Here is a 16373-nt window from a genome sequence, read left to right on the forward strand (position 1 = left end):
CTTTGCCATCATGGCCTTTTTTGCCTTTACCTCCCTTCTCACCTCATTTGCTCACATTGTATATAGACTTGTTTATACTGCATTATTGACTGTATGTTTGTTTTTACTCCATGTGTAACTCTGTGTCGTTTTATCTGTCGAACTGCTTTGCTTTATCTTGGCCAGGTCGCAATTGTAAATGAGAACTTGTTCTCAACTTGCCTACCTGGTTAAATAAAGGTAAAATAAATAAAATAAAATAAATAAAAATCACCAGTGTGTTTGGGAAGCCTATGATTTGGAGTGTGGGAAAAATCTTTCCAACGCTCCCGGCCTCGATAATCACCAAGCCGTGTGAAGGAACAAAATTGCTTTCTGTCCAGTGCTCACTGGCACGGAAAACTGAGGGCCGGAGTAGGCTAATTGTTGCAAGTTCGCTAGCGACAGCGTCCGGCCATAACAAGTGATGATTTTGATACAATGTTGCACTTCACTAGCAAAAGCTCAAGTCATGACATATAGAAAGGGAGGCAGACAGGCAGAGTACATAGATTAATGTGATTGAAAGAACTGGAATTGTCTTCGGGATATGTTTGCCTGTTTTATTTGTCCGCTTTAAGCCTATGTATTTTACTTAGTTGATGATGGAAGCCCTCTGTTGCATCTCTGAGTTATATGCTCTCATTTATTTAGCCGCCAATGGATCACAGTGTATCAATCTGTCCATATGACAGGCTAGTGCTCTGGGCATAGTTTAATTTGAACTTTTAGATTTGATAATTTTACTATGATTAAACACGTGACAATGATTTTGAGAAACGAAAACGTTATTGTTTAAATTAAACTGTTCGAAGAAAATGCACATATAAAAATAATCATAACTGGCACGCAGATCGGTAGAAACTCACGAGCTGCCTATGTTATTTAGTCTTTACTACTACATCCAATAAACGAATTGTGAACGCGCAAGTGCGTGCACACATAGGAGGTCCCGTGAAAAAGCGTGCCCCCCTATGGAAATCAAAGACCGGTCCTACTGATTCGTTCTGCTGCCGGGTCTGTGGCCATGGACACCATTAACTCTATAGTCTAAAATTCACCTGGGAAATCCTCACGTGACTCATTGGGCGGTATAACGGGACAAGACTAAGGGACTCCGCTGCAATTACACTGACACTGAGATAATTAACACATGCCATAAGGACCTGCAGAACTGCAATCAAGCGTAGAAGAAATCTGTCATGTACCTGTCGTTCACAACAGTTGTTACCCTTCTTGTGGAATTTACAGGTGCATTCAGCGCTCCGGTTAACCAACCAGTTGGAATAACGTGAAACTTAAAGGGTATTCTTTACAACTGAATCAACTTGCTAAACGTCTCTTAATTGAGGTAAGTTGATTATCATCAGTATTCCGTAGGTATTGATAATGGTAGGGTGATGATAGAACTGAATTGAAGTAGGCTAGGCTAGCCTGGTTCTTGATGCTTTTGTGGGACCTTGGTAGTCAGACAGTTTTAAGTGGAATTTAAAAAGTCCCTGCCGCAGGTAGGTTACTTAAACGGAATTTGTCTCAAACTTTCCACCATGTCTTGCAGGAGCTCAGTCGTTTGAAAACTGTGGAATGAGTTGTCAAATGGCCAAGGGTACTGGTGGAAGCCACAGACAAATGTGATCCAACAAATCTAAGAGCAGATTCAACAGTAAATCACAACTTCCATTAAGTTGGTGGAATCCATGGACAAATGTGATACAAAGAAAATCTGATCATGAGTTAACTTGGACCAACAAGGTCAACAAGACACATACGTGGTCAATGGTTATACACATGCACATTTTTCAGAATTTTTAAAGCACTAACCAGTTCCATCATTTGTCACACACAAAATATTAATTGGTTGAAACACTTTTACAAAATGATGATTCATAATATTTTGTATTTTTACCATGATCCATAAAGCCTTGCCTTAAGAAGATGGTTTCTGCTCTGAAGAACTACAGGGTAGTATTTGGGATAATTAGTCAGTTCAAGAGTAGCTGTACAAAAGTTGGAGAGAAGTTGAACAAAGTAGTGGAAGAAGTCCTTTTTCAAATGGGGGTAAGTCCAGTGTATTTGATGTCTGAATCTACTGATTTCAATATCTTATTGACTGAGGTGCTGCATATCCTTACTCTAATTGATTTGTAGGAGCCCGTCCTGATTCAGAAGAGAATTGGTCAAAAGTGAACAGCTGGGAAGAGCCAGGACTGTGTCGTGACAATATTGAGAAGCTGTTCTCCTTCTCCATCCTCATGGCTCGGGTCTTTGCCCCTGGTGATCCTGCAAAACACATAATGAATTCAACTAAATATTGTATCTAGAGCTGGGAAACAGGCCACAATTGATTTGTCATCTGTGATCTGTTTCAGTATCAGTATTAGATAACTTAGTAGTAGATAGACATCTAAATTCATTGTATGATCGATTTGGTCAAAATAGTCAGAAAAGACAAGTAACTGTTATGGTGTTGTGTGTTATTAAATGTTTATGAAACATTTAAAACACACTTATGTATCTGCCTGTGTTCCACTATGGAACAGTTGTTTAGAATTAGGAATGTATTTATATTTAAATGTGCCCTATAATGTATTAGCATTTTTATCAAATGTCATTGAAGTAACTTAACATATTTATTAAAATATGTATTTAATTTGTTAACACATTTATCTGCCAATATAATGTTTTTTTAAACAAAGTGTATTTATATTATTGTATACCGTTCTCCGTGTCAAATTGCAAAAAAAAGTTTATTTTATCTCGTTGTTGTGGTCTATAACATGTGACTAATTTTGCCTTTACATCTACTGTAACAATAAATATCATTCAACAGCTGAGAAAAGAGGAATAATCTATGCTGGGGATGTCATAGAGGAATCCATGATGGCTGTTACACGATTTCCCAAACTGCAGTCAAGCAATAAACTACATAAGAAGGAAGCTGTGCTTTCCTAAAACAATCCTCTTATTCCGCATGAAGGTGCACAGCTTCCTATTGTAGCCTCATACTTCCGTATGTCGGTGGCTGTGTAATGCTGACTACAATTCCTATAAATAATGATTACGTAATGTTGACATTACGGAATGTTGTACTCACTTTCCCAAAAGAACTTGCACTCAGTGCTTATGAGAGAACGAATAGAAGGAAGTTTGGTTTATGACTCCTCCCTTCGTCGAATGGGCAGATCTCTAAACAGGGCTAGTTAAAAAGCAGATTGACATACCGGTCTTATGGAAACAAAAGAAACAGGGCTAGTTAAAAAGCAGTTTGACATACCGGTCTTATGGAAACAAAAGCTTTTCGATGCACATTTCATGGTTCAGCAAAAGTATATATATTTTTCCATTACATCTTAATTAATAATTAGAATACCAGTAGCATATTGTGAGGCACATTTCACACTCAGAACGATCTAGAAGAAAAAGACACGCACACCTATTTAGGCGAGGTGCTGGCTACACTCTAGGAGCTCAGATGCAAACATTTAATTACCAACGTTTCGACAGCCAAGCTATCTTCATCAGGGTATAATCACAAACACTGCGGGATGACTCGTTTATGTAGTGTCAAAAGACACAGGTGTCTGTAATCATGGCCAAGAGTGGCCTAATATCATCGGTTAATGATCAAATATTAAAATGTCATACAAAGAACAGCATACAAACAACAAATGGATAGCATACGATCATAGATTAATTTGACTACACAAGTTTACAAACTATTACAATGGCAAAGTCACAATAATCACAAGAATGGCTTCAGATCAAAGTCTACGTTGAGACCGAAGGGCGCAAGGGTCTTTAAGTTAAAGATCCAGGCAGCCTCTCGTTTAACAACAAATTATCAAGGTCACCCCCTCTCCTAGGGAGGGTGACATGTTCGATGCCAATATAACGCAGAGACGAAATCGAGTGGCCTGCCTCGAAGAAGTGGGCCGCAACTGGATAAGTAAAGTTTTTACACCTAATGGTACGTACTTTTAATTCGCGCTTTGTTTTACCTACATAATTTACCACAACGACAAGTTATAAGATAAATAACTGCCTTAGTGGAGCACGTAATAACACATTTGATTGGGATCGATTTCCCTGTTTGTGTGTGTTTGAAGGATCTACATTTATAAGTGCTATTGCATTGAGCACAGCCATTACATTTGTAATTTCCATCCAGTAGGGGCGCAAATAGACGTTGTTCAGGAATATCTTGGGATTTCTGCCCCGCGAGAATACGACCAAGGGAAGGTCCGAAAACACATTACCGAGACTATCGTCGGATTTTAGGATGTGCCAATGTTTGTGAACAATTCCCTTAATTTGTTCAGAGCACTTTGAATAGCGGGTAGTTAGAACACAAGAATGCGTCTTTTTGCGAGACTGCCCTTGAAAAAGGTCATGTCTCGTTTTGTTTTGAATTTTCTCAATGGCAATATTAATCTGATCATTCTTGTAGCCCCTCTCCTTGAACTTTCTTTGCGTCTCAGCCATATTTCTGTCGAAATGTGATTGTTATTTGCAAATTATTTTGATTCGACAGAATTGGCTGTAGGGCAAACTATTTTTCAAGGGAAGTGGGTGACAACTATCAGCCCACAACAAACTGTTACGATCAGTAGGCTTCCTGTAAAGATCAGTGTATAGAACATTATCTTCACACAAGATCAGAAGATCAAGAAAACTGATCTGACGTGTGTCAGATTGCATAGTAAATCTCAAATTATCAGAACAGGAGTTAAGAAAAGCATACAATGCATTGAGCTGTTTTGCATCACCCCTCCATGGAACAAAAATATCATCAATATACCGTTTCCAAATAATGATGTGAGGCAAGAAAACAGTTTTGAGAGGATTGAAAATAAACTGTTTCTCCATGTAACCCACATACAAATTAGCATAGTTAGGAGCCATGGGGGATCCCATAGCAGTACCTTTCGTCTGTATAAAGAAATAATTTAGAAACATGAAATAGTTATGCGTGAGTACTATTTCAGCCAATATTATAATGCATGCACTGGAAGGTAGTTCTTTAGGGTCACGTTGCAGAAGAAAATGTTCCATAGCTTCAATACCGCCCTCGTGTGAAATATTTGTGTATAACGACTCAACATCAAAAGTAACTAACAAGGTATTTTCAGGGAGAGGATCAAGAGATTCAATGATGGAGATCATACTGCTGGTGTCCTTTACAAAGGAGGGGAGCTGTTCTGCGAGTGGTCTAATAAAAAAAGTCAACAAAAGTAGATAGAGGGGCCGTTACTGCATCAATGCCCGCTACAGTCCTGGAGGCTGTGTAACATTCTTGTGTAATTTCGGCAAAGTAGAGAAAGTGGCAATTTTAGGGTGTTGAATAGCCAAATCATGTTCTTTTTTGGTTATCTGACCAGAACTTAAATACACATCTAGGACAGTAAAGATAGTATTCTGAAATTGGGAAGTAGGGTCACTTCTGAGTTTCTTGTAAAAGGTGTTGTCAAGCAGCTGACTATGACACACATGTACATACACTGTCCTATCCATGAGTACAACCGACCCACCCTTATCAGCAGGACGAATAAGGACTGACGTATCGGATTGTAAATCAAGCAAAGCTTGTTTTTCATCCTTAGGTAAATTATGGAAAGATTTGGACCCCTGTTTATTCTTAAGGAGATGTCCAACATCATTTTCCACAATTCTGCAATATAGAGTGATTGCGATTGGCTGGAGGTATAAAATAACTCTTGCTTCTAAAAGGAGTCGGAGTATGTGCAGGAGAGCAATCTACTGGTTCAATAGAAGTGTCAGAATTAGGGGAGCTAAAGCATTCCCTTAAACGGATATTTCAACCAAAAAAAAACCTTAACATCAAAATCGTTGCACTGGGTTGTAGGCACAAAAGATAACCCTTTATTAAGCAAAGAGACATGGGCAGGGCTCAATATATTGCTTGATAAATTAAAGACACTCAGTCCCGTGGGTTCTGGGACCGTATGAACGGTCTCCTCTGCCTCTGATAGTCGTTTCTTCTTACCCCGTCCGGTGCGGCATCTCATCGATGCGCGTGCCTGCGGCCACCTCCGCCCTTCCGTCCGTCCAGTCTCTCGTTGAATAAAAAACTACCACTGGAAGCCGATGAGGCGCTGGTTGTAGAGCGTTGATCAGACAAGGGTGGATAGAAGTAAGCGGCATCCCTCCTGCGTCTGTCAGGGAGAGGGGGAGCAGGCCCTCTTTTGTCAGGGTTTCTCCAGAAGTAGACTTTACCATCAGCATTTTCTTTTTTGTCTTGGTTGAAATTCTTGATTTTAAATTACTTTATTTCTGTAGACAACTTGTCCCGGAGCGCTTGGTTAGTTTTCATCAGTTCATTGAATATGCCATCATCATTAACAGCTGTTTGTAGAGCTGTGCGTTTGTCTTTAATCGTTTTATCCATTTCAATAAAATCCTTCTTCAACTGATCAACAATTAATGTAATTAAATCAATAGAGCATTTGTTCAGGATGGCACACCAGTGCTCACAGAAATCATCTGTGCGCTGTCCCAATGATGGTTATTTTTGCCACCTGAGTCCCAGAACTACACTTTTAATAGCCTATATTTGTTTAAATAGATGGACTATGAAATGTTTGGTAGGGCAACAGAGGACAAGGGGGATTGTTTTATTTTAAAATATTATCAACAACCACCATTTGAATACAATTATTTTGTATTTTCTTTTTCCCTTTTAACATTGGGTAAAAATATGTTTAATTTGGATTTTCTGTCCACTCATAATAACGTTATTATAACGGAAGATTTATGATAAATGACGTGGAACCATTAAAGCGAATCCCAAAACGAACAGGGGCGGGGTTGAACATGTTTAGGGATTTCCTGGTTACAACATAAGGTGAGTTTCTAACTAGCTAGGTGAGTTTCTAGCTACATTGTCAGGAAAGTTTGATATAAAATGCTAAATGTAATGGATTAGCACACGAGTTGACAGAATCTAACGCACTGTAAGTAGATTTTGCAGATGCATCTACGTTTCACGGCGCAAACAGCTGTTGTTATTTAGTTAGCTAGCTAGTAACGTTAGCTAGTTTAGCCAGTAGTGTTTCCAGTAGTTAAACTTGGCTATATCGTAAAGATCCATGAAAACAAGAATGAGCTTTTTGGTCTTAATTGAAGGTTAGGGTTTGGCATAATGTTAGCAGTGTGGTTACGGTTAAGAATCATATTTGAAGAAGATCAGCCGTAGAAATAGGCTGGGTTTAACTTTGTGGCTGTGGTAACTAGTGACGACCCGAGTGTAGTGGCCAAATCAGGCCTAAAGTTGCTTGAGCTACTTAGTCAGATGAGTTAAAGCTAGACCCACTTGCTATATATTCACAACAAGGTATTAGCTAACGTTAGTTTTAGACTTCTCTTAATTAGTCTGTGAGGGAAGCATTATGGCTGTGGTGATCAGTGGCAAAATTTCGGGAATTCTCAGTTTCCCAAATCCACTTTGATTGGATTTGGAAAAGATTTACAATATGTTAATATCTAGCTACCTACAATAATAGTATGCAATCAAATATGGTCACTCACCTGGCCTAGTGGCTTACTGGGAATGAGAACTAGGCTAGATTTCTACTTCCCCTTGACATCAACTTTCTGTATCTGACATAGCCTATCTCATCTTCTCATGTTGTGATCTGTGAAATGAGTAGTTGAGGGAACTCTGTGAAATATGCAAATTATGTACTCATTCTCCTTTTATTTTGTAACATTTTAGGATAATTTAATTATAGATTTTCTGTTAACATCATTATCTGGCGAGGGACAAGCCATAGGCCTAGTTCCTTTAGATTCCTTTCCTCTATTAAGCATCAATGATTTCTGTATCAAACCTGTATCAAGCTTCAATGCCCAATGCTCATCATGTGTAATCCTCCCGTTCCCTCAAGATGAATGTGGGCGTGGCTCACAGTGAGGTAAACCCCAACACGAGGGTGATGAACAGCAGAGGGATCTGGCTGGCCTACCTGTTGTTGGTCACCGTGCTGCACGTCGTCCTGTTGAGCATCCCTGTCCTCACGGTGCCTCTTGTCTGGACCCTCACAAATGTCATCCATAATTTGGTCAGCCCAAGTATTTATAGTTTGTTTATCATTTTTCCAATCAAATGTTCTCATTTCTATTTCAACTACATCATGAAAAATGAGGGCTTGTATTATGACATTGTAATGACTAATGAGTGTGTCTGTTGATCTAATAGAGGTGTGTTTATGTGTGATCTGTCCACCACAGGTGATGTACTTATTTCTGCACACGGTAAAGGGCACTCCTTTTGAGACACCGGACCAGGGCAAAGCTCGCCTACTCACACACTGGGAACAGATGGACTACGGCATTCAGTTTACATCCTCACGCAAATTCCTCACCATCTCACCCATTGTGCTGTAAGACTGAAAATCTGTACATACTAGATTTTGTTATGTTAAGTTTTCCTTATGGCTTGCAATGATACATTAATGTGGAAGAGTAACTATTGAATTATTGCATCCTTGTTTGTTATCAGCATTGAATAATAACCCTAAACTAGCTGTTAATTCTTCAGGTATATTCTTGCCAGTTTCTACACCAAGTACGATGCCACACATTTCCTGGTCAATACAGGCTCTCTCCTCAGCGTCCTCCTTCCAAAGCTGCCCCTGTTCCATGGAGTACGAATATTTGGGATCAATAGGTATTGACTAACACAGGTGGATAATATCAGAGTTTTATTCTATTTATGTGTACTTTACTTGTGAGGTCCAGAGGCGGAAGTGAATAAGAAATGTTTGGTAACTTTATGAGCTGTTTGAAGGGCATTGTTGTTTTTATTGCACAGTTCATTTTCGCTCTGTGACTAAAAACAAAGAACCAAAATGCACTGAACGCCAAGCTATATGATTAAGAGTTACTGAGTGCCTCTTCTTTATTTCATTTAATTTATTTTCGTTATATGACATTCATGATGTATGTGTGCAATGTGCTTGTATCCTCAAACCATTACTTTCTCTTTTTGTCAGATGACATGTTGTTTTCTAGAAAGAGCTATATTGTGAACGTCATCACCTTCAAACCTAAGTCTTTATAGGATGACTTGTATATGTCCACACATTGGAATGTGTGATTACATAGTTTAGGATAGTGGCATCCATATAAATATAATGTTGGATGCCATACAAATTGAATGTTGCCAGTCTTCGCAGTGCCTTAAATGTTTCACTTGGCTGATACATTTTTTCCATTTAGTTTGGTAACAATCAATCCATGTGATGACTCTTATTGGAGGTCAATTTCCATGTGAGCATTCTCAAAAAATTATGTCTAATAATAAACTTTCAATATCAGGATTGATTTGTCAGTGTAAATCTAAATACTTTGTCTTTGTATGTAAATTTTGGGTACATCCCAGGGCATACATCATTGTCATTTTGTGTACAAACACAAGTGCAGCAAATTAATAGATACACCCAAGACAAAGAAAATGTTGCATTGATTGTTCTCATCTAATTCCATAATGCTCCAAGTGTGAAACCTAAGGGGAGTGTTCAGCAGTGAGTGACAACAGCAGCACAGGAGTAAAGTGACGTTGCAGGGGACTGAGGGGTCGGACCATCATGTAAATTCTCAGATTACCTGTGTCGGTGTGGCTGTGAGGATTCTGGGAAACTCCACACACTTTATATGAGGCCTGTGTGGAGGGATATACCAATTCCTATGATGTGCTGATAGACTGGAGGGATGCCATCAATATAATGCGTTGTCATCCCTACTTCCTCTGATCTGGCGGACTTAACACAAATACTGTGTTTGTAAATTATGTCTGAGTGTTGGAGTGTGCCCGTCTGTAAAAAATAAAAAATAACATTTGGGCTGTCTGGTTGCATTTACTTTTTACTTTTGTTCAAGTATGACAATTGAGTACTTTTTCCACTACTGTACTTAAGTATGTTTAAAATGAGATACTTTGACCTTTACTCAAGTATTTTTTTTACTGGATGACACTTACTTGAGTCATTTTCTATTAAGGTATCTTTACTTTTACTCAAGTATGGCAATTGAGTACTTTTTCCACCACTGACCAGATACATGTAGATATCTCCATTTACAACCATATTACCTGAAGATTAGCCAATAATTTACCCTAAAACCAGCTAATAGAGCAATAGGTACTCAAATGGTTCTACTTCGTTTTTTTTTATTTTACAACCATTGATTTGATGCATTCCTTTGAACTACTACATGCAAAAATCACCAAGCCGGTATTGACTATGGATATAAATAGCATTGTTAGATACAGTTTTCCATCATTATTGACAGAATTTCTGAGTATAGGTTGTCTGAAGTATCCTATAAGTTTCAAATAAAGCTGGATGTTCCTCTACGGTTTCTATGAAACCACAACTCCTTATAAAACTAGAGATATTTTCCCCAAATTATAAAATACAGTTTGGACATCATTTTCAGAAATCTGTGCACTTACTCATCAGTAAAACTTGGGGGATTTCATGTAACTGTCCTAGAGTAGCTTGAGAACCACTCAAATAAAAATAGGTGGGTAAAGATAAGTCTATGCTGCAAGTAATCAAACCAGAAAACTGAAGTACACGGTATATAGATAAAGAAAAGGTATATTGCACCCGCTGTTTGTGTACAGTAGTTTCAACATAACACATACAGATTACATTCTTGAGGTTTTTCTACTCTGTATTCCCCTTCTACAGGCAACAGGCTAGTGGAAATGTCTCAAGATTAAGTGGTGTTTTACAATATCATGAATTTATTAACATCCACATGATTATTTACAGTTTCAACCTTTTAGTTGATAAAGAATAAGATGGACAGGGTGGTCCTGATCCTAGATCAGCACTCCTACTCTGAGAAGCTTTGGCCCAGATCTGTAAAGGTATATGCAAGACAAATTACACAACATAATACAGAATTGCAGCCAGGATACTAAAGTACAATATCTCATAGTATAAAAATATTATCCATTTCAACACGTTTTGTCTAAAATAAAAATAAAATAAAGGCAATGCTTGTGGTATGAAACCTAGAAATCTCAGTACAAATAAAACAAGAAAAAAGATTCAAGTTAAAAATAACCATTTTGTGATGTGTCACACACGTCAAAGAACGATTAAACTACTTGCAATGATATCCTTAAACATTACATATATAAATGGTATCCTTAAACAAACATGAGTATATATATATATACACACACACACACACACACACACTTAATCAATGGCTGTAAACATGCTGCTTCAAATACCAAAATACACTGAACAAATATGTAAACGCAACATGTAAAGTGTTGGTCCCATGTTTCATGAGCTGAAATAAAAGATCCCAGAAGTTTTCCATACACACAAAAAGCTTATTTCTCTCTAATTCTGTGCACAAATTTGGTTACATCCCTTTTAGTGAGCATTTCTCCTTTGCCAAGAGAATCCATCCACCTGACAGGTGTGACTTATCAAGAAGCTCATTAAACAGCATGATCACTACACAGGTGGAACTTGTGCTGGGGACAATAAAAGGCCACTAAAATGGGCAGTTTTGTCACACAACACCACAGATGTTTTGAGGGAGTGTACAATTGGCATGCTGACTGCAGGAATGTCCACCTGAGTTGTTGCCAGAGAATTGAATGCTGATCTCTCTACCATAAGCCACCTCCAACATTGTTTTAGACTCTGGCAGTATGTCCAATCGCCTCACAACCGCACACCACGTGTAACCACGCCAGCCCAGGACCTCCACATCTGGCTCCTTCAACTTCAGGATTGTCTGAGTCCAGCCACCCGGACAGCTGATGAAACTGAGGTGTATTTCTGTCCATAATATATCCCATTTGTAGGGAAAAACTCAAGACTGATTGGCTGGGCCTGGCTCTCAAGCAGCCCACCCATGGCTGCACCCCTGACCAGTCATGTGAAATCCATAGCTGAGGGGCTAATGAATTTATTTCAATTGACTAATTTCCTGATATGAACTGTAACTCAGTAAAAATTATAGTTGCTGCATTTATATTTTTGCTCAGTATACTAACTTATTCCCAACAGATGTCAGCTAAATCATTTCCTGTTTACGTCAACGCGTTTCACAACGCAAAAAGTCAGTTATTTCACATCAACAATAGGACCAAAGAAACCATTTTTACACTAAAACACCTCCAAAATTGTGCCCTGGCAATTTACTAATGAGGAAAGATAACAAAATAATGTTCTGTCATTGCTCCCAGAAAATGAAATGCCAAACATTCTTAGTCTTCATAAACTTGCTCTTGCTGAGGAGTGTAACACAACAAAGCATGACCAATGACTTAGCAAGCTGATTTGCAAGAATATTCTGATTTTTAGAAAGACTAGCATGAAATGTGCATTGTCTAATTGACTCAATAACCAAAACACATACTGTACCCAAGCTTAGCTTTCTTAATGAAACCGAAAATCAAGTTATTTCTGCTTGTTTATCAATGTTAGCTAACTACCTCATTAATCCTGCTTTGTAGTATACCCCTGTGGTCAAGTTTCTCAGCTGAAATTAAAACACTGGGATAAATCCAAACTTCATAAATATGCCCCTAACTCGAGGGAGTTCTCCACATGAATTAGATTTACATTTTCAGTTCAGTACATTGACACTTAAAGCCAGATCCTGAGTGCAATTTACAAAACTGGTGGTTGCCATCAGCAATCTACAGTAGGATCTATGCCTCAACTTGGATGCAAGACATTCTCACAGGTATACTAATCTCCTGGTGATTCATGAACACCTGTCTTCGGGTTGGAGGAGAGCTGTGAGGGTTAAAGGCCAGTCAGCACTTTGCTCCATCAACCTACAGGGAAAAACACCCATCTATGAATCATCACAAGTCTCTGTCATTCCACCCAAGGTCTCCTCTTTTCAAACCATTCACCATATTCTCCTCATCATCATTGTCCTCATCCGTGTCAAAGAAATCATCCTCAAAGAAGGATCCATATTCCTGTGCATGCACAGAAACCTCATTTGATATCAGGTGAGGTGAGCCCTCCACAAAATCTGCAAACCTGTGGATCAGACAAAGCATTGTCTTTATTCCAAGGTACTGTACCACACTGACACACATTTTTAGTTAAAACAATGAATGGGAAAGAGACAGTTATATGACTAGTTGACCTAAAAAGACAACCATCACCCACAGACCAGAAGCTAGCTTTTCGATCCAGCAGTAGCCAATGTACATTTGACTTGTTTAGAGCACAGACAACCAGGGGTTAATACCAGATCATTAAAAGCAGAATGAACATCATTAGTCAGTATTTCAATGCAATAACGGTCTGTCACCTTTTTGGGGACTGAAGTCGAGAGACTGTCTTCCAGGTGCTGAAGTCTGGACTGCTGCAGTACTTTCTCAGCTCCTCCAGGGCATGTTGCGTCTCCTCCTCCCCCTGTTTCTGGAACTCTTCTTCAGTCAGCAGTCGACGAGGCTCTGGCTTCCAGCGTAGAGTTGGCTTGACCTTACTGCACAAGAGGATTGTACACTAACAGCAGCAGACAACATTTCACTTGACACCAATACAGGAATGTACACATGTTACCTTGAGAGTAGTACTACAAACTAACACCTACTGCCATGCAAGAAGGAGCAATGAAACAGGGTACTCCAGGTTCTTAGAGCAGAATGTAGCAATGATGGTGGCCAACGCCACTTGCTGAACCTGGATACCAGCATAGATCAGCAGCAGGCCAAAAAACTGCAGCGTCCAGGACAGGATATTGATACTCCTCTCCTCCACAAGAGGGCCATGACGATAGCACACAGCAAAACTGATAAAACCAACCACCGCAGTATAGCCTAGGGCACACAGACAAACAATTCATGTAACTGTTCCTATTACAAACATGGAGCAATGGTTGTGAACTAATAACAGATGTTAAAAGTTTGAGAGGCGATGTAGTTCTCAGAGTTTGATGTGATGGTGTTTAATACAATCAATATTTACCAAAAGCCACGTGCCAGTGTTCTTTCAGAATCAGCTGCAGGTTCCTGAACACAAGCTGGATGACGTAAACAGAGAAGGACCAGCCACCAACTATCACCACGTAAAATGGGCTTTTCTGAGAAAAGAAAAAGATGATATGGGTTGTGAAATCTAAACATACATTTGTATGACTCTCACACACATTATAGAAATCAGAAAGGTCACCAAAACATTAACTATCTGGGTACTCTGACTTGTTATTGCTTTGTTCAAATCAAACTGTTAGTAGTGGGTGTTATTAGCTATGAGACTTTGATATAGAAGTGTTGACTTCTTACCTTTGGCAAAAACCGTGCCATGATGAAGATGAGAATGATGAGGGAGGCAATCATACCTGTGCTCATGCCAGCAGAGTAATAGAATATCTGACTCCTGTTAGATAGCAACAACAAAAAACATAGCCAATATTATCTGGACCATGTCATTTATATAGAGGGGGTAAAATGTGAACACAATCCATTTAGTTACCTGCTGAGCGAGTCTGCAAAGATGAACAGCAGCACTCCAGCCAAGAATGTCACAAATAGGAAAATGTCGAACTCTGTGGGAGTGAAGCACAGACAGCAAAGATAACCAAATTAATGGGTAATAGACATGTAACTAACAAAGCAACCCCACCTTTCCCTTTACTTACTTCGTGTGGGCTTTACAGTGTATATTGCTGTAGGGTCGATGGGTTTGATCTTGAAGCAGGTCTTTGGGCTGAACAGGCTGATGCTGAGGGTGGTTTCATTGGTCTGCTCATGCATTAGGTACTGCACCAGACCCCAGACACTGAAATGTTCTAGCTCCTGCAGCTTCTCCTCATCCTCCACAACAGTTACCTTCAGCTGCTTTGAGCTCCATACTCGAACCTATCGGCAATACAACACAAGTATTAGCTACACCCAAATACACACATTACATACATTACATACAGGCTCTCTTTCAAATAAGAGACTTATCATCAAACCCAAAATCTGTTTGTGCCATGATGCCAACCCTTTTGTCACTCTAGCAATGGACATGACAAGAGCACAAATAGACCTGGGAAGAGGAAATTGTTCTCTTGCCTGGATTCTTGTCCATGTTTCCTTCCAACCTGGGACAATGGGGTTGAGATAGCAGTAGTGATTTGACCCTGTTTTGGCAGACTCTTGGCCATCTTTGATATTGACTATGTTGATCTTACTTCCTGTGAGAATGATAAGATGTTAGGGTCAGCTTCGTGCATTTACTATCCAGCAAATCAAATTGTATTTGTCAAATGCATAGGATACAGCAGGTATAAGTAGTACAGTGAAATGCTTAACCAGCTAGCAAACTCTCCTCAACAACGCAGTAATATTAAATCACAAGTCAGCACGGACTGTATTCACCAGTAAACTTCTGTATGCTTTACACATCTGCTAGCATGCCAACTAAAGCTGGACATTGGCTTTCATAGGACTGGACTTAGCTAGTTATCCAGCTAGTAGTAACTACTACTAGCAAGTGGTAACTAACGTTACTACTAGGTTATGTAACGTTAGTGAGCCACCAGAAATAAACCACGAACTATTTGGCTAACGAGGTTAGCTGACTAGCTAGAAAAGCAAGCTGACGTTGTGGAAAGTGAAGGGCGACACCAGCTGGCTAGCTAACTAGTTTCTGGTAACAGCTCAACTTTCAATTAATCTCTTAGAATTAAAATGTATTAGTTCATGTCTAATCACCTGGCTACTGACAGACTAGCTAACGTTAGCAGACTGGCTAGATAGTTCACCTGGGACAGTTAACGTTTGCTAGCTCAGTTCATATAAGCCTTGTTAATGCCTTGGGTCTCAAGAACAACAGTAACTACGCTAGCTGGCCTCATCGTAAACGAAAAGTTCGCCTCTCACATTTCATATTGGCTATCAAATTCCCCGAACAAAATGACCTATCTAGAAACAACTCTACCTGAGGTTTGTTGCGTACTTAATATACAAAAAAGCACAATTATAAAAACTATTTCGGAGAGAGGTCCATTTTTCCATTTCAGGAATCCCGCCATGACAGACGACTATATAGAAATCACATGGTTCTTGTTACAACAACTAACCAATCACATGTTACGATACGTTGAAGATGCGAAAATGGCATGGATGTTTATGAATTTGTAAAAAAATATATATGGGAAATAAGACATTATGGGGTATATTTTCTAATTATGATGAGTTTATTTGAAATAATTTCGGTAAATAAACCACACGTCTTTGTGTGAAATAAATACTTTAAAGAAATCTCGTGTGCATCATAATCCAGAAATGACAACATTTCCGGTTGTTTCTTTCTGCCACAGGAGGCCCTCCCCGTAACATTAAAATAACC

At 39.1% G+C, this 16373-nt stretch overlaps 2 protein-coding genes across 5 annotated transcripts; one reads left to right on the top strand and one right to left on the bottom strand.

Annotated features, from left to right (window-relative positions):
* The first annotated feature begins 3659 nt into the window (after nucleotides 1–3659).
* Nucleotides 3660–9856, top strand: LOC109908197 (ORM1-like protein 2). Of its 4 annotated transcripts, none has more exons than XM_031794476.1 (4): nucleotides 3660–3985; nucleotides 7923–8096; nucleotides 8266–8417; nucleotides 8576–9856. In XM_031794476.1, exons 1-4 carry the CDS (start codon nucleotides 3983–3985, stop codon nucleotides 8709–8711), a joined length of 465 nt encoding a protein of 154 aa, XP_031650336.1. In that variant the 5' UTR covers nucleotides 3660–3982; the 3' UTR covers nucleotides 8712–9856. The 4 variants fall into 4 exon arrangements, with proteins under 4 accessions (XP_031650336.1, XP_020362333.1, XP_031650335.1 ...); XM_020506744.2 differs by lacking the exon at nucleotides 3660–3985 and adding an exon at nucleotides 6806–6880; XM_031794475.1 differs by lacking the exon at nucleotides 3660–3985 and adding an exon at nucleotides 6836–6900.
* A 534-nt stretch (nucleotides 9857–10390) lies between these two features.
* On the bottom strand, nucleotides 10391–16126 carry LOC109908198 (nuclear envelope integral membrane protein 1-like). Its single transcript, XM_020506746.2, has 9 exons — nucleotides 15963–16126; nucleotides 15095–15216; nucleotides 14677–14896; nucleotides 14511–14583; nucleotides 14321–14414; nucleotides 14004–14118; nucleotides 13630–13855; nucleotides 13345–13521; nucleotides 10391–13067 (listed from the first exon to the last, which is right to left on the bottom strand). The coding sequence occupies exons 1-9, from the start codon at nucleotides 16054–16056 to the stop codon at nucleotides 12884–12886; spliced, it is 1305 nt and encodes a 434-aa protein (XP_020362335.1). The 5' UTR covers nucleotides 16057–16126; the 3' UTR covers nucleotides 10391–12883.
* Between the last annotated feature and the right edge of the window lie 247 nt (nucleotides 16127–16373).

This window comes from Oncorhynchus kisutch, linkage group LG17 (genome assembly GCF_002021735.2).
Source record: "Oncorhynchus kisutch isolate 150728-3 linkage group LG17, Okis_V2, whole genome shotgun sequence".
Lineage (NCBI taxonomy): Eukaryota > Metazoa > Chordata > Actinopteri > Salmoniformes > Salmonidae > Oncorhynchus > Oncorhynchus kisutch.

Bases quoted from the DNA above. Each gene is read 5' to 3' on its own strand.
- LOC109908197 (XM_031794476.1), top strand. The intron at 8,097-8,265 runs GTCAGCCCAAGT...TGTCCACCACAG, and splicing joins CAAATGTCATCCATAATTTG to GTGATGTACTTATTTCTGCA. The intron at 8,418-8,575 runs GTAAGACTGAAA...TTAATTCTTCAG, and splicing joins ACCATCTCACCCATTGTGCT to GTATATTCTTGCCAGTTTCT.
- LOC109908198 (XM_020506746.2), bottom strand. From the start codon at position 16,056: ATGGCGGGATTCCTGAAATGGAAAAATGGACCTCTCTCCGAAATAGTT. The intron at 15,217-15,962 runs GTAGAGTTGTTT...TCATTCTCACAG, and splicing joins AAGTACGCAACAAACCTCAG to GAAGTAAGATCAACATAGTC. The intron at 13,856-14,003 runs GTAAATATTGAT...TGTGTGCCCTAG, and splicing joins ACACTGGCACGTGGCTTTTG to GCTATACTGCGGTGGTTGGT.